We start from the raw sequence: 16,536 nt of genomic DNA on the forward strand, positions 1-16,536 counted from the left end.
CACATCTCCATTTTGTACCTACCTACCCCAGACGTCGTCTACTTAAGAACCTCGTACCCCCAACCATCACAAATCGTACCTTGGCTAGCACACATGGTTCATCACTCAGAATCTACCTCCGAAGCTTCTGATCATCTAGATACCCGCACTCGACAAGCTTCTTCTTCCAACACATCTGCACGACACCTTCTCCAAGCCAACTCGTCTCGATCGCATTCGCCTACGATGAGCGCCCCGCAACACGAGAGCACTTCCACGGGCAAGGCCCGCGCACCCGATTATGAGGAGCGCAGCGAAACCACGGCCAACGGTGGCGGCCTCGGTCTTGGACAGGGCGGCTTCAAGCCTCACAATGAGATGACGGTCCAGCCTCCCACCAAGGAGGATCTCCAGCGCAGCTACGCCAGAGTTGTCGCCGAAGATGCCAACCCCAAGGGTTGGTACGGAACCATGAGTAAGTCTGATCCTTGCATCCGCCTCTCCTCCAAGCCTATCGCAAACCACTGACACAACATCACCACCAGTCAACACCTTCGGTGCCTGCATTGGTACTCTTGGTGCCATTCCCTGCTGCATCGTCTGCCCGAACCCTTACAAGAACGTGAATCAGGGTAATGTCGGTCTCGTCACCAAGTTTGGCAAATTTTACAAGGCCGTCGACCCTGGTCTTGTCAAGGTCAACCCTCTCAGCGAGAAGCTCATTCAGGTCGACGTAAAGATTCAAATGGCAGAGGTTCCCCAGCAGACTTGCATGACCAAGGACAACGTCACCCTGCACCTCACCTCTGTCATCTACTACCACATTGTCGCACCTCACAGAGCCGCCTTCGGTATTTCCAACGTGCGCCAGGCTCTGATGGAGCGAACCCAGACCACTCTCCGCCACGTCGTCGGTGCCCGCATTCTCCAGGATGTTATTGAGCGTCGTGAGGAGATTGCCCAGTCCATTGGCGAGATCATCGAGGATGTCGCTGCCGGATGGGGTGTTCAGGTCGAGAGCATGCTCATCAAGGACATCATCTTCAGCCAAGAGTTGCAGGAGTCGCTGTCCATGGCCGCCCAGAGCAAGCGTATTGGTGAGAGCAAGATCATCGCAGCCAAGGCTGAGGTACGCATCCTAAATCTCACATGATTACATTTCATCACTAACACAATTTAGGTCGAATCTGCCAAGCTCATGCGCCAGGCTGCCGACATTCTGTCGTCTGCCCCTGCCATGCAGATCCGCTACCTCGAAGCCATGCAGGCGATGGCCAAGTCTTCCAACAGCAAGGTCATCTTCCTGCCTGGTCCTGGCCAGACCATGCCCAACATTCAGCAGTCGCTCAGCGGCAACAACCAAGCGGGCGAGTCGAGCGGTGCCAACCACGGCACTGGCGACTTCAACGACTTTGGAGGTCAGGATTCCGGCTTTCAGCAAGCCATTAACTCTCGTGTCATCGAAAACATTTGAGTTCGCACCGAGTGCTGACTTGAGGTCTCGTGTGGGGGAATAGCTTGGTCACACTAAAGCCGACCCCTTTACGGCTGTCACCAATTACGCTTTGATTTTCTTGCTGCGACGTCAAATCCCCATGCGCTTCACGATACTCCGACACGATTGATTTTTCAAATACCCCTTTGCGACGAATGATTCCATACAACGAAATAGAAAAAACCAGAAAAAAACATGTACTTGTAGCACGCGGGAGAGATGTGGGGTAAGGATGGACAGAGGCCTGCCGGGAGATGATAGCTCAAATCGGCATGATCATGTTGGACGGGCTTTGCAGTATACCCATTTCATTCGCTTGAAATTTGACTCGGAGGACATAATCATAATGGTACTGAAATTGAATACGAATCTCTACCTTGATTTACTTTGCTGCACATTTCGAAATTGTGTCTTTGTTTATCCTGTTGCATGCACGGACTTCCATAACATCAGCTTTATATCGCACATTTGGAGTCAGCGCAATTTTCAATGAGTCCATATTGCCATGTGCCATCGAATTTACAGAATTGAGCTCGCAAGAAACTGTAAATTGACGGTCTGAAGCTGCCTTGAGGATGTAGCGAGAACGAATGCGTTCAACTCCTGGTTGCCTAGCCAATGATGTGCATCAGCGAATCCAAGAGTCAGTCGACTTATATACTGACAAGGAAGGTCGGTATCAAGAGAGAGTAGCGGAAAAAGATGAATAACCACCAATCAGTCTGTGGCTGATTCTCGGACCACGGTCGATTTTAAACGTGTAGGCGGGATCAGCTGAAGCGGTGGCATGGAAAAAGCATTTTGGAGGCTTGGTGGACGAAAGGGGCTGAACCTCGAATGTCGAGTCGTTGGGCCAGTTGGTTTATTCGATGACGGAAATGGGAGTGATTGGGAATGAGGTAGGGAGAGCTGGGCAGGAGGATGAGTTGGAGCATTGATCGAATAGAGTGGGATGGGATGAGAATGAGCATGGGAAGGGGTGAGTGATGTGCATGGGGCGAAAACTGAGAGATGACGGGGTATTCGTGGGCGAACGTGAACCAGGAGCTGCGTGACGAGAGATGAAGAACGAATATGGGTAGGTTAGCAGCCTGCTATGAATGACAGCAGAACGCATCACGCCAACAAAGAATACCTCTATACCTCCCCACGCAGCATCCTCTACAAGATGCTAGACGCACGCTGAAGCAGTCTCAGAATAAGTCGTCGACATTTTTTCATATGCTTTTTTTATTTTATTTTAGCGCTAACGGGGTCTAGGAAGCAGTCTATTATGAATGGTCCAAAGTAGTGCTTCTGGGAGACAAATCAACTTGAGTAGGAACACCCTGAAGAGTTTCTCTGTGATAAGGCAGAGTGATATCATGGCCTGTTACCAAAACAGAATACTGTCGGCTGCTTAAATAGTCTTGTAATAAGTTGTCGAACTACGTTGACATGTCTTGACTTCTGGTCACTGATGGTGGCTGGGGTGACAATCTATTTGGAGCGATGGCTTTGGGAGAGAATGGATGCTTTCATTACCTATCAGAACTTTGTCAGACTCACTTCTTGAGACTTTTACACAAAGATTGATAAGTGCTTGAAGAGTCTGAACCAAGAAATTTATAGTACACTACTATACAGCTGCGAGCTTACTTGTTTGTTATTGTGATGGGTTCTATATGAAAGAATAGATGCTCAGCCTAGATATTATATCACTACTATACAAACTCGAATCAAAGACACGCCTGAACCGGGCAACGTAATATCCAAGCACACAACACTCACGCCTCCTTCCAGGGCAACGCAATCTCAACAGGCAACATATCCTTCTCCACCATGCCAACCAACTCCTTGGCCTCCAAGCCCTTCAGTGCGCCCATAACCTCCTCATACCCAGCGGCACTCAACCCTTCCTTGCGATCGCAGTAGATATCAACACCCTCCTTGGTAAACACCGTCGGCGCAAACCACGTAACAGCCCACCTCTCCACCTCCCCACTGCCTTCGATCTTCCTCTCCCCCCATCCGAGAACCTCCCAATGACTGCCCACGAAGAACAGCCACCCTTTCCCCCTCCAGTCCCAGACGGAAGTATCCCCGACGGCGCAGGCGGTATCGACGCCCTTTACGGATTTGACGGCCGTGGAGGGGTGAGGCGTCTTGTTGGACTCGTACTCGACGAGGTCGTCTATGCGGGCTGTGCCGTCAGGTTTCGGGGCCATGGAGGCGTAGGAGATGCGGACGTTGCGGGCGTCGCGCCACATTGCGAGGGTGGAGTGGGTTACGGACCAGGTGCGGAGGAGCCATTCGAGGGGCGGGGCTGAGAAGGTTGATGGTGATGGGGAGGAGGCGGTTGTGTATTTTGAGGGGGAGCGGAGGGTGACTGTTGTTGGTGGGGACGCCATGATGCTCTCTATCTATTGCAAAGATGTTGAGGTGGATGTCGTGGAGGTTGAAGTTGTGCTTCGGAGCTTGTGTGGAGCTTCGTGGGATTGTCGCTGTTGACAACACTGTCAGGAGGTGGTTTCCCGCAAGATGTCGCGGTTTAGAGCTCGGGTGTTCACGCGCGACTGCGAATCGAAGTGGTGCCGCTATATTCGGTGTCTCTACGGAAGAGGTTGTCGTTGTCAAGATATTGGAATGAAGTTGAAAGACAAGCGCAAACCATGACCCCAAGCTCCGGGATCCGCGCCAGGGGTACGGAGTACGTCGCGTTTCAAATGATGTCAGCGTCTCAGCGGCCCGACGATTGAGACTCGAGCATTCCCCGTTCCTCTCCAATTCTGTGCCTTAAAGAGGGAGTAGGTATTGGTATTAACTGTGCACTCCTCTCACAATGCTTTTGATTCGCAAATGAATAATTGCTCTCTCATTCGCCCATATCTACAGCCGCAAATACCCGAACATGTCGTCCGTCATTCTTTTATCGACGACATGCCATTCAAAAGACCCTGGAAATTTGGAAGCCCCCAAGTTATTTCCCTAGGTACCTAGCTAAGGTACCTTATGCCCCGGTCCCACGAGGCTGTAATTAAGCGGGCCAGTGCCGGACAAGGGTCTTAATTCGACATTTTTTTCTCCTTCTTTCTCCCCTCCCCTTTCTCTGAGAAAAGTCCACGGCTCTTCCCGCGCCCAAAGCTCCTTTTCTGTTCCTCTTTGGCTGACTGCCTTTTCCCCTCACCACATCGCCCAGAGCTGTTTCTTTCCTGCAGGAAGTTGGCCTACTTTATCCATACCAACATCTCTTTTCCAACGTCATCGCCCATACTTCTCCCGCAGCGAGCAGCCTTTCGCAACGACGCCCCAATCAACCGACCCCGTGTGACTAACTTCCTCACCGCCCACAATGGACGAAGACGACTCCCTCGCAATCGACCCCGAAATGGCAGCCTTCATGGGCTTCGCCTCCTTCGGGACCCAACCCGCCGCCAAGAAGCGCAAATACAACCACCGCACCGACGCCGTCTCCTCCGCGACCGGCGCGAACCAGACCGCACTCGCCCCTCGCGCTCCACGCCCCGCTCCGTCAACGACAACGACCGAGATTGCTGCCGCGCCCGCCGCCAACGCCGATGAGATAGACCTCGACGATGATGACGAAGACGATAGCAACGCCGCCGGCGCTGGTGCTGCCGCCGGAGAAGACGTGGACGCAGAGGAAGGCGGCGCCAATCTCTACTCAGACCCAACCGTCGCCCCGGCCCTTGCCCACGCGCAAGGTCTGATAGACGAACTCGCCAACCGAGGTGCGGCAGTAGATGGCGGAGCCTCGGCACCGCAGGCACAGAGCACAACCTACTCTCTCCCAACATCATCGGCCCTACCTCAACGGCCCGACGCGTCGTGGGGTAAGGAAATGGGAACCGCTCCGACGACGATGCCGACGAGGGAACGCCCCGAGCAGTATCAGCACCAGCACCAGCGTGGTGGTCGCGGGGGTTACCAGCAGCAACAGAGGAATGATGGCAAGCCTTGGTGGGAGGGCTACTACGACCCCGCGTCGAATGAGAACCCATGGGAGAAGCTCGAGAAGAAGGCTGGGGTTCTGTCCAAGGGGACTTGGGTGGCGAGGGGTACCCAAGCTCAGAAGGCTTGATTGAACGTCGATGGACTATCAATGTTCAATGTGGCATGGGTTGGCACCTGAGTGGTGTGTGGACCATGGTACCGAGCGTGTGGTCAACATATATCGATATGCTTACCTCACCTTCACCTGGATGCCTTCTCAACCATGCGACTTGGCATATCGACAAACGACTCACCGACTACCTCACCGACCACGTCACGTGATGTCCCTATCCGTGTGGGACATAGGCCAGGGGAAAATATCATGGCTCATCCATCACCTGATATATCACTGGATATATGGGACCCCCCCAGACTTGGCCAAGGCCTGGGGGGTTCTTTACGGTGGCATTACGGAGGACTCCGGATCACGACGGTACTGTTACGGTGGATATATCGTGGACCAGCAGCCCGGCAAAGGGCCACCACGACCGAACAAGAAGAGAGTATGATATGACTATGAATCCCGAGACGGAGAAATACCCTGTCGTCGCTACAGAACCACCGAGAGGGTCAGAGGAACATGACCCACGTCCAGCTCCCCGTCGCTATCCTTCCCGAAAGAGCAATATCCCACCGCCCCGAAGAGGACAAGCGCCTCCAAACAGATTGCCAACAATTTTGTACCGTACCCTCATCTTGGGCCTGGTCTCCTTGTCTCCCGTCCCCTCCCTCCCGGTCTCCACCAAGCCATTCTACCGGCCTAGAGACCCTTCCAACAACTACTGCAGCCCCCGGGCTACTTGGCCCTGGCCCCGTTGCCCTCGGAAGGAGGGGGTGAGGTGTACTTTTAACAACATAGCCGCCCCAAATCATTTTCCCATTCATCCAATCATGTCTCATAATCATCTCGTGCAACAAAAACATTCCCCCCTCTCTCTCAAGGCGAAAGGTCAAAAGAAGGCCGGTCGGAACCCCATAGCAGCCCTACGTCTGCCAATTCTGGGGGAAAACTGCCCAGGGCATGTACGTGTGTGTGTGGAGGTTTACCGGACGCCTGGGAATGATATTTCCCCATTCAACCCACTCCTCACTCGACCCTGCTTCAGCTCGCAGCTCGCATATCCGCCGCACTGCCCGTCGCAAAAGCAGCGTGAGATGGGCGGCTAGGCGGGCCCCCCACGCTCGCCCCGCGCCGTGCCGCTGCGCGTCAAGCCGTCCCGGCTGTCAGGTTCGCCTAGGGCCCCTGTCTCCTCTCTTACCCTCCCATGCTTGCCAGCCCAATATGTACCCAAGAAAAAAATAGTGGTAAGTAAACAAGCGGAGATGGAGGGAGGCGTGCGCTCATCCAAAGAAAATCAAATGCAAAGTAAATCTCCGGGAATCTGGTATCTTCGTTCCTGCAGTTTTGTCGGCAGGGATGTATGTATGTCGTGCGTTTTTGTGTGGTGTGGTGGTAGTGGTAGTAGCAATGGTGGTGGTGGTGACGACGGCAGGCTGAAACTTTTTTCTTTTGGTCGCAGTTGAAAATGGCACGCTGGAAAAAAAACAAGGCTGAAAAAGAAGGAGAAGCTCGCCGCTTGCTTTCAACGTCGTCGGTATCGCGCGGCTGAGAAGCTTTCGCAATTCAATCCGCAGCAAACCACCCGGAATACCAGAGGAAATTCTCTAGTACTCGGGCGACGGATAGCGAGCGCGGGCCTTGCTGTACTCCTTGGTGTGCTTGCGAGAAGTCTTGCTCTTGAGCGATCTGCACAAAAAGAGGTCCGCGTGTTAGCCGCAATGTCTCAGATCTCGCAGATTTTACCCCCCCGAAAGATTTCCTTTTCCGACGCCCAATGTTGCAGTCGCGCAGTTCAATCGGACCAGCAATCCGGTTCAGATATTTCCCCACTGGTTCGCGGGGAAAACTTCTGGGATCGCATACTGCAGTACTGCAGAATTTGCCTCTCCTTTGAATTTTTTCCGGAGTCCCGGAAGAGGTAATGGAGAGAGAAAAGGGTGCAACTTACGAGACTTTCTTCTGCGTCCACTCGAGGTCCGCGCGCACGTCCTGAGCGTCGCGGTAACCCTCGTTGAAGCGCTCGCGCGTCTTTGCGAGACGAGCTTGCGCCTTCTTTTGCAGCTCCAGCAGCTCACGGTGCTTTGCGTTGAGCTTTCCGGACCTGTTTTTTGCATTCCTCTTCGTTAGCCTCCTTGTTCTGTCTCGCCGCCGCATATGGAATACGCCGCACGCCACACGGAGGAAACAACTTACGTTTGCGCCTGGACCGCAATGTTGCGGTCGAGAGGAATGGGATCAAAGGTCTGGGCGAAGCGGTCCTGCATGTAGTCGTTGAAATCGACACCGCTGGCCGAGTGGTGGGTGCTCTCGTAGTCGCCGCTGTTGCTTCCGGCGTAGCTGGAGTTGGCCACCGAGTAGCCGCCAGAGTAGCCGCTGTTGCTGTATGATGGACCGGTGCCTGAGCTGACGGACTCATCTGTCTCTGGAGGCGATACAGAGTAGGTGCTGCTGTAGCTTGGGTAGTGTTGGCCCTTGTGGGAGGGGACGGGCAAAGGGAGGGTGTAGTGGGAGTTGTAGTGGGAAGACATGATGGGCGCAGGAGGAGGTGGAGGCCGGCAGTTGACGATAGAGGCGTGACGTGTACTTTGTGTACGATGTGAAGCAAACAAGGGATGACTAAGTCCAAGTGTCGACTGGGGATGGCGGCACTCTGTGAGACAGAGTCAAGTGTGCAAGGAAGTTGCTTGTTGGGCAAAGAAGAGAACTTGGAGAAAGCTATATGGAAGCCTCAAGATAGTCCAGGAATCTGATGGTGAGAAAGAAAGAAGAAGTGAATAAATTCAAGCCGCTCAAGTTGTGCCCTTTTATACTTTTCCGAAACCCTCCTCGGACTCCATATTCTTCGTCTGTTTGGAAGGGGGATAAGACATCAAGCCTCGATTCGTCCGATGACAAGCCGTGGCTTCATCATTAACCGGGTCTCCTTCCGCGGAAGGGGGAACAGACGGAATGGTCCAAGGGCATGATGTGATGGGATGATCAGAGAAAGAGAGAGAGCGGCCAAAAGGGTCGCAGACAACAAACGTCCACCATGGACATGGACATGGACATTGACATTGACAAGGACCATGATGAGCGGCAGCCGGTCGACCTGCCTGGGCCTGGTCTAGCCTGTGCGTTAGCGACAGGGAAGTGGCATAGACTAAACCCTGTCTTCACCCGCAACGCTTGTTAATGTGGATATATGGGCCGTGGAGAAAGAGAGGAGACAAAAGTGAAAAAAGAAGAGAGAGATATCCAACGACGATGAGGCGTTTGGACGTTGAGGGTGTGGGCATTGGAAGGGGTGGCAGCCGGACGGTGGTGGGAGGGTGATGGACAGAGCCATTGGCCAACCAAGGAGAAGCAGGAAAAGCAGATTGCTACTACGTCTGCATGCCGCGTTTCCTATTTCTCAAGAGGAAAGTAAAAAATGATGGGGAAAAACGCGGCAAGTATCAGAGGCAAAGCAGAGGACTGAGAGAGAGGGAGCAAGGGAGCAAGAGGTGTCTGCATATGCCGAGGGAGGCGACTATCACAAGTGGGATTGGTGGAGATAGTCCACGATGGGGTGGATGGGGGGTGGGCAGACCGGAACGGGTAAAGGATCTAATATCTCTGAGAGTCTGTGGAATATCCAGACGAAAGATGCCAAATACTATGGTAGCTAGGGTCGATACTTGCGGAGAAACGAAAGGAGAGAACAGTCCGATAAACTCAAGGGGGCACGGACTTGGCCGACGCAGGTTGGGAAAAGAGCAGGATGGGAGGGCAAAAAAGACGAGACAAGACAAGACACACGGAGAAGAATGTAGGTATGTGGGTTCAAGCAAAGGCAGCAGAGAGAAAAAACGATGCATGTCGTGTAAAACGGCGAACCAAGAGACATGCAGTTCCAGACATTGCCGAACCACCCACCTGATGACAAGGGAGGTACAACCTCGAAAGTATTTCCGCACTACCTTACTCATTTTTACCGACTACAGGCAAGGATGGAATGGCTGCAACCTGCAAGCCAGGGGCATGGGGCTCTGTGGGCAGGGACGGACGTCTTCAGTCCACGTCCATGGCGTGGAGGGTTCCTTCATCAACCTTGGGTTGTGTGGTTTGTGGTTGCTTGGGGTGGCTCCCCCCTCCCTTCCGTCCACGCCCGTGCGGTATCAAGAAGGATAGAAGGTGCTTTAGCTCCAAAAGGGGCCGAGGCGTGGGAAAGAAGGTGTGGGTGTAAGAGGTGTGTGTAGAATCTAGAAGTGTACCTACGTAGAAGAGTCCGGAAGGCAAACGGGACGTTGGTTATGGACAGTCACACCCCCCCCCCCCGGGAATCCAACGACGACGTCTCCTTCTGGCGGACAGGACACACGCCGTGGCCGTAGATGGGAAGTAAAAAAAAAGGACGTATGACGGAGGGCCATGCGGGTCGTATGTGTTATATCGACCCAGTCAGACGCAAGCCGGACCGGCCTTTCAACCGTCCGGAGAGGGGCTACAGTATGGTTCTGATTCGTGACGGAAGCGGTGTCGAGGGGGAAAAGAGAAGGAGGAAGAGGAGGGCGGTAAAACGGATACACGCCAGAGATGGAGACGAAGGCAACTTGGGGCAAGTTGAACGATGGGCAGACGTCAGGACGATTAGGGAAAGCCGGGTCTATGGGGAAACGAGACAGGGCCCGCCGTTGATCGAAACTCTGATCCAACGAGTGTGCCGGGCTAACGAGGGTGAGGATGGGTTGGGATGAAAGGGGATAGGACAGGTTAGGGTGAATATCAAGAGCTAAGAAGTTTGGATAGGGCAGGGCAGGGCGGGATGTAGAGAGCAGGCCAGCAAAAGATTGGGAGACGAGACCAGAATGGAATGGGAATGTAACGGGGCAAAGACCGGCCGAGGGGCAGGAAGAGGGGACACTTCTCCTCTTCCGTTTGCTGTTCGTTCGCAATTGCGAACGAACCTGGCGTTCCTCGAGGTATCTCTCAACCCGAGGTATATCGTCCTGATGTTGAGACGTCTTAACAACACCACGATGCAATGCTCAGGCACAGCGGTACAATACAACGTATGGACAATGCGATACATGTACCGAGCATGCAGGCCAAGCAACTTCTCGACGACTTTGAATCAAAAGCAGCGTGGGATTGTCCACTCCCACGCAGCTCGTGTCGTCGCCTCGTTGGACTGCGGGAGCCACCTTCTTGATAGAACCGGGGACGGGTGTGGACTGCGGGATAAAGAAGTGCCCCCCAAATGCTGATCGTTTCTTAGGCAAAGAAGTATCTGTAGGTACTATAGTCTCTTGAAACGGTCATGTTGCCGTTTTCCAATGTGCGAATGCGACTGGAGAGCAATGGAAGGTATTCGTTCTGTGATTTAACCCTGGCGTCAGGTCAGGCAGAAGTGCAGTAGATTCGGGCATTTTATGTGGTGATGCGTTGTCAAGATGGGAGCCCCCCAGGATATAATATTTTTTTGGTTTATTCCATTTTAATTGTTATTTTTATTTATTTTATTTTGTTGTACCTCATCCCCTCCCCTGCAAGTACCTTTTCCCCTTTTCGACTTCAACTTAGTTCATTCCGGCTTTTTATCATTGGTCGGGACTTCTCGTCGCTCTCATTGGGTTTCTCAGAGTCCTTTTGCTGCCCTCTCCCGAGTCTTCCCCTCCCAATCTCTCCCACACCGTCTACTTTTCCCGCTTCTGATTGACTCGAATCATTGCCATTTTTCAGAGTTTCGATTGGTGCAAAAGGACGGACGACTTCCAGAATCTACCTGAACTGGATACCTCTCCAGGGCTCCGGCAGGGCTCATCATCAACCCCTGTAATCCCACCCTATGACCCTGGCACGCCTGGCTCCGTCCAAGATGCACTCAAAGATGCAGAGTCTAGAGACGTTTTGACGGGGGGGTGTGAGGGGCAGCAACTGGTCGGCTTAAATCGACATATTTTCACAATGTTCCATTGGCGATGAATGAATGTTGAAAAGCGGCGCCGACTCAAGTGCGAATTCGCCCCCGCCGAACTTCCATCACCGATGCGAGGATTCCCTCTTCCCTTCTCCCATCTATCTGGCCTTGTCTCTTTGCGTGTTTTCCTCTCCTCAGGCCTCCTCAAGGGTGGGGGTGTGAGTGCATCTACGAGAGGCCCCCATCATACGCAGGAGCAGCAGCAGCAGCAGCAGCAGCAGCATGTATGTGAGGCATGTATGTATGCGCAAAGGCGGAGCTTCCTCTACGAGGTGCATCGCATGTGATCTCTGGAAACGAAATTGCGTCTCTCGAGAATACAAGGCATCTTCTTTTGAGAAGAATGTATGTTGTGCTTTGCTTTGCGTTGCTTGCGCGTTGCGTTGGGAAGTGTAAGAACGCGGGCAACCTGGGCAGATCTTACACCCACAGTTCCAAGAGCGGCGGTGTAAGTGAGTGGCCTTCCCCCCTCCCCCTCCCAAGTTTTCCGTCGTCATCGTCAGCCGGTAACGGTTGACAAAGTTGGTTACAATTTGCACCCAAAGAGTTGAGTGAGCCGAGAGAGTATCTGGACTAGCACCGAGAAGTGAGAGTGAGTGAGAGGCAGCCCAAAGTCGACCTTATACGCAAAGGTACCCAAAGAGACCCCAAAACAGCCCAATCGAAAGGGACGCTTCACCATCATCAAACCCAACGACGTACGAAAGCCTACCTGCACTTCTGTCTGCCTAATGTCAAGAGTTGCAGAAGGGAAAAGAGTGCAATTAAATGACGGCGCGCCCTTTTCCGATCTGATCTAGCGGCGCATTGGCTTCGCGTCACCCCATTGCCTGAGCATGCGTCTTGCTGCTGTGGGCATCTCTTCATCTTCTTTTTTCTGCTGCCCGTGTGGATCTGCAAATTCCGTGCGCCGTGTGCTACGATACGCCGTAAATTTAGATGGGGGGGTTGACGGATAGGTCCCCTCCAACATTGATGGTTTTTGTCTGATTCACTCTTCGGGTATTTCTTAGGAATCGGCAAACTGGGTTCCATGTACCGGGGGTGGAACCTCAAATGCAACGATGATGATGAGCATGGCAAGGCAGCCAACAAGGCATTCCTGTTTACCTGGCTACATGATACACAGGATACCTGTTTTCAAACCCATTGGTGTCCGAGTATCAAGTATCTGACCCCCTCGATGTGAATTCGGTTCTCACTCGCCTCCCGTGTGAGTGGGATCGTCAGGTTGGACTCTGAAGACATGCAATGCCGTACGGCGCGCGGGGGTTTGATGCGGGCGTGACAGACAGACAAAGGCCACTGCTCACTGAGTGATCAATTCAGTTCCGGTCCATGAACCCGCTCAACGCAAACGGGTTGCCGTGATCCATGGCATGACCAACTGTTTCCCTCCCCCTCCCCATCTTCACAACCCACGGTTCGCCGGGCTGCCTTTTCGTCCCTCCTCGACACCGGCAACGACCCGATATGCCCCACGCAAGGTGTCCCCCGGATGACGAACGGCGTTCTGGAATACCCCGAGCGGTGGTTTGTGAATGGAGGGGGATACGGGCTTGCATGAGAGAGATGCCCCCTTTTGCCGGGGATTACCCCGGGAGCCATCTGACGTTTGAACTTACCGCATGGCAGAAGAAAAAAAGAAAAAATGGAAAGAAAATCGTAGCATACTGGCGCGCGAGCAGAAAATTTTCTGGTTTGAGGGACGAAGGGAGGTCCATGGCTTGCCCGGGTCTCGAGCCGGAGCCGGACCAGGAGGTCCAGGATTTTTCTTGGTGCGGAATGTGTCAATGGGGGTGAAAGGAGGGGGAGGGGCAATGAATGGCTTGTGTCTCTCTATCTGTACGCAGGCACGCACTCCAACGGCACTCCCATGAGTCCCATCCAGACAGGCACACCTTAGACAGTTTGCTCGCCAAAATACCTAGAGACTTTGAGAAGCCGGCACGTCCTCGACGACGACCATTCTCGAACTCGACTAGCCGGCTAGTGTTGCAGTAGGGACTTTGAATGACAGTCATGGCGCCAATAGTCACATTGGGGCGGTAGTCGCAAAGGTTAAGGCAATGATGTATGAGCCATCCAGGCCAGGCTAGGTAGTCTACCTACCCCAGTCCCAGCAAGGGTCAGGAAATGTGAGGTATCGCCCATAGGTCGAGATCTCATCTGGTGATGGACACGGGGGCTTTGGGGTTTGCATGGGGGATGACTGGGTAAGTGGTAGAGTAAGTGTACTGTGTAAGAGAGCCAATGCTTCGGTTATGAGGCTCGAACCCCCTCCATCCTCCGTCTGGTGTACGCCACCAAAAAGGTTTCTGAGTGAATCGGAAGAGGAACCGCAGGCACTGACCACCGAGAGGTGAATTTCCCGCCCTCGTCCGTCACCGATTCCGAGCTTCCGTTCGGGTTTGGGCGCTTGTGTGTAGTAACGGGCGTAGAGTGTGAAGTTGATGTGAGACTGAGAGTAGAGGAATCTCACTGAGAAGACTACGTGAGATGAGACTGAGCGGTGACGACCGCTGATCTGACGGGTGAAACGAGAAAACGGTCTGTGCCACGGAAAACGTGCCCACCAAACCTTCTTTTTTTTTCACTTTTCTTGAACCATTGCGCTTCTAGATTCTTTTTTTTTCGGACTTTTTTGAGACTTTTCAAACCCCCGAGTTGCAAAGGAAAAAGAGGGTGACATTGTAAACTCCAAAAGTTGAACACGGGACTCCGAACCAACACCGCAATCGCCGGTGCCCCTTGCTCCCTTGCTCCCCTCTTACAGCAATGGGGTAAGGTATGGATATGTCATGTCTTCCAGGGGGTCGGGTGACGGCCACATGGGAAAAAGGCGTATCTCAAAGAGACAGACACACGAGAGGTGTGGTGGTGGGACAAGCTACACGCAACATCGCACATCCGTCTCTCACCTATCCGAGACCATCGCTGGCTTTTGATTTTGCCCTCCTGCCCTTCCCATGCTGCACGGTAACATGCCATGGCATGAACCAGGAAACGTGAGGAGCGGAGATGCAGATGCAGTCAAACAGGGCTGCTTGATGATGGGGCACCACCTTACTGGATAACGAGCCGTTGGTCCATGACTTGAAAGAGAAGAAGGGCGAGCTGCCAACTCCCAATCAACACCTTTCCTCGATTTGCTCCCAATGATTTTTCCGAGATCAGTCGACGTTACATTGTCGTCGTATCTCCCCAATCCCCAGTGCCCATGTCACTACTCACTCGCCTCCCATCGACGCCATCCGCGAGCCATCGCCCATCCTGCAGATACACTCGCAGGCCCCTCTGCATCTCCCAACTCTCACGCTTTTCTCACCTGTCAGCCGCGGACACACAATTCTCTAATCAAATCACTCATTCTCAGCCCAAGCCAATATTTTTTTCCCGCCATAGAAATGGGTTCAAGCCTTATGTGCACAACACAAGTGTGAAAACTTGAAGATGCAGAATACAGCCACGCAAACGCCTTCTGTATGTAACTAAGGTTGGGTGATGTAGCATAAGAGCGAGAATGAGAAGAAGGGGAAGCACAGCGCAGCGCCGGCACCGCAGTACCGCAGTACCGCATGGTTTTCTGTATCCTGCACGGATCGACCGTTGTGCAAGGTCAATCTAAAATCAGACCGACGGTTCAAAAACTTTTAGGTGTGTGATGTGTTGTGCGTTTCCTCCCAAACCGCTTGTATCCGCGCAATCCCCAACGTCTCACGCAGCTCCCTCTCACACACGCCTGAAGCTCGCTCTCGTGTCGTGTCGCCCGTCAATCCCGCCTCGTATATTTATTTCGCTTGTTGTAGAACTCCAAAAACCACGCTGCTCGTATGCTGTGCTCATGATACCTCGGAAAATATGCCAATGGCTGAGCCTAACATGCCACTCGGTGAGGATGACAAGGCAAAGGCAAGGCAAAGGCAAGGCAAAAGCACAACAAGCACCTGTGAACGAAAGACCCGAAAGCTGCACGACATCACCCAGCCCACGCAGCTGCCCGCGTCAAACAGGCCAGGCCGTCAGCCCAGTCTTTCCTCGAGCCCCAGCTCCGACATGGGGCCATTTTGGTATCATGATGATGATGATATATTTGCTCCTTTGCTAGTGATACTTTTGCCCGCAGTGTGACGAAAGCGCGATGTGACGATGATCATAGAAAGTCACATATCACCATACTCATCTACTCATAGATAGGGCTAATCTCACGCACACAGACACCCACCCACCATTCTCTCGCTGCTTCTGCGACTTCAAGTTGGGAGGCCAAGACGCAAAGCTCAAACTCACAAGTCGGAACAAGGAGGTCAATCCTTTTTCTGTGCCGTTCCCAGGACGCTAAGGCAGCGACGATGTTTGACCGCTCAGATGGTTCCCCAATACTTTTTGACAAGAAACCTCCTTCTTCGGGGCCTTGTCCTTGTACTCGGTATCATCGCGCGAGAAAAGATGCATGTCAGATGGGTGAAAAAAAGTGAGGGGTCGAACGGAGACGGAGACGATGAGGGAGGGGGACGGAAAGCCAAGCCAGCAGGGCTAAAATAAGTGTAAGAAGGGGGAAAGTTCTGATTGATTTTATCGTTATCTTGTAATAGCAGCTAACTATTATATACCCGTGGCTTTGGGACGTCAGGTCCCCTCTGTACGTTTCCTTTAATTCCGTACCTGGTGTTTCCCGTTCCTGTATTCGCATCAAACAAAAAATGGAAAAAGTGTACAAACTTGGTGGACGAGATACCCCGTCGTTGTCGTGATGATGGTATGTTTCCTCGTCCCGGCCGTCCTCGCATGCCATTGCCATACCATACCATGCCTTGCCCCGCGCCCATCCCCTACCTCTTATCCCAGTGGACACGATATGAACGCCGATTAATCATGCAAAGTAGAACGCCATTGCCAGCCGTTTATACGAGGCAGAAGACGCGCCGTTTTTTCCCAACCACCGACTCTCCCATCTCTCTCTTCTTGATACTGATTGCCGTTTGGTGTACTAGCAGCCGTCGGTGAGCTAGTCAAAGTTCTTTTCCGCCCGTCTAGTTTCCCCCGCCGGCCCATGAGTTCCGCCTT

The 16,536-nt window shown here is 53.0% G+C and overlaps 8 protein-coding genes across 8 annotated transcripts; 3 read left to right on the forward strand and 5 right to left on the reverse strand.

The window, feature by feature from the left end:
* Nucleotides 1-93: 93 nt before the first annotated feature.
* CCOS01_03865 (SPFH domain/Band 7 family protein) lies at nt 94-1,453 on the forward strand (the record flags this gene model as incomplete). Its single annotated transcript, XM_060452048.1, has 3 exons — nt 94-454; nt 525-1,108; nt 1,160-1,453. 3 exons carry the CDS (start codon nt 94-96, stop codon nt 1,451-1,453), a joined length of 1,239 nt encoding a protein of 412 aa, XP_060318313.1.
* A 1,787-nt stretch (nt 1,454-3,240) lies between these two features.
* On the reverse strand, nt 3,241-3,864 carry CCOS01_03866 (uncharacterized protein; the record flags this gene model as incomplete). The annotated part of the gene is made up of 1 exon (XM_060452049.1): nt 3,241-3,864. One exon carries the CDS (start codon nt 3,862-3,864, stop codon nt 3,241-3,243), a length of 624 nt encoding a protein of 207 aa, XP_060318314.1.
* Nucleotides 3,865-4,805: 941 nt separating this feature from the next.
* CCOS01_03867 (uncharacterized protein) lies at nt 4,806-5,555 on the forward strand (the record flags this gene model as incomplete). The annotated part of the gene is made up of 1 exon (XM_060452050.1): nt 4,806-5,555. The coding sequence occupies one exon, from the start codon at nt 4,806-4,808 to the stop codon at nt 5,553-5,555; it is 750 nt and encodes a 249-aa protein (XP_060318315.1).
* Nucleotides 5,556-5,824: 269 nt separating this feature from the next.
* On the forward strand, nt 5,825-6,634 carry CCOS01_03868 (uncharacterized protein; the record flags this gene model as incomplete). The annotated part of the gene is made up of 1 exon (XM_060452051.1): nt 5,825-6,634. One exon carries the CDS (start codon nt 5,825-5,827, stop codon nt 6,632-6,634), a length of 810 nt encoding a protein of 269 aa, XP_060318316.1.
* Nucleotides 6,635-7,132: 498 nt separating this feature from the next.
* On the reverse strand, nt 7,133-8,056 carry CCOS01_03869 (uncharacterized protein; the record flags this gene model as incomplete). The annotated part of the gene is made up of 3 exons (XM_060452052.1): nt 7,133-7,214; nt 7,477-7,629; nt 7,722-8,056. The coding sequence occupies 3 exons, from the start codon at nt 8,054-8,056 to the stop codon at nt 7,133-7,135; spliced, it is 570 nt and encodes a 189-aa protein (XP_060318317.1).
* Nucleotides 8,057-9,174: 1,118 nt separating this feature from the next.
* On the reverse strand, nt 9,175-9,396 carry CCOS01_03870 (uncharacterized protein; the record flags this gene model as incomplete). Its single annotated transcript, XM_060452053.1, has 1 exon — nt 9,175-9,396. The coding sequence occupies one exon, from the start codon at nt 9,394-9,396 to the stop codon at nt 9,175-9,177; it is 222 nt and encodes a 73-aa protein (XP_060318318.1).
* Nucleotides 9,397-10,281: 885 nt separating this feature from the next.
* Nucleotides 10,282-10,581, reverse strand: CCOS01_03871 (uncharacterized protein; the record flags this gene model as incomplete). The annotated part of the gene is made up of 1 exon (XM_060452054.1): nt 10,282-10,581. One exon carries the CDS (start codon nt 10,579-10,581, stop codon nt 10,282-10,284), a length of 300 nt encoding a protein of 99 aa, XP_060318319.1.
* A 1,022-nt stretch (nt 10,582-11,603) lies between these two features.
* Nucleotides 11,604-11,966, reverse strand: CCOS01_03872 (uncharacterized protein; the record flags this gene model as incomplete). Its single annotated transcript, XM_060452055.1, has 1 exon — nt 11,604-11,966. One exon carries the CDS (start codon nt 11,964-11,966, stop codon nt 11,604-11,606), a length of 363 nt encoding a protein of 120 aa, XP_060318320.1.
* Between the last annotated feature and the right edge of the window lie 4,570 nt (nt 11,967-16,536).

Source organism: Colletotrichum costaricense (genome assembly GCF_030867565.1).
Source record: "Colletotrichum costaricense strain IMI 309622 chromosome Unknown Scaffold_3.1, whole genome shotgun sequence".
NCBI lineage: Eukaryota > Fungi > Ascomycota > Sordariomycetes > Glomerellales > Glomerellaceae > Colletotrichum > Colletotrichum costaricense.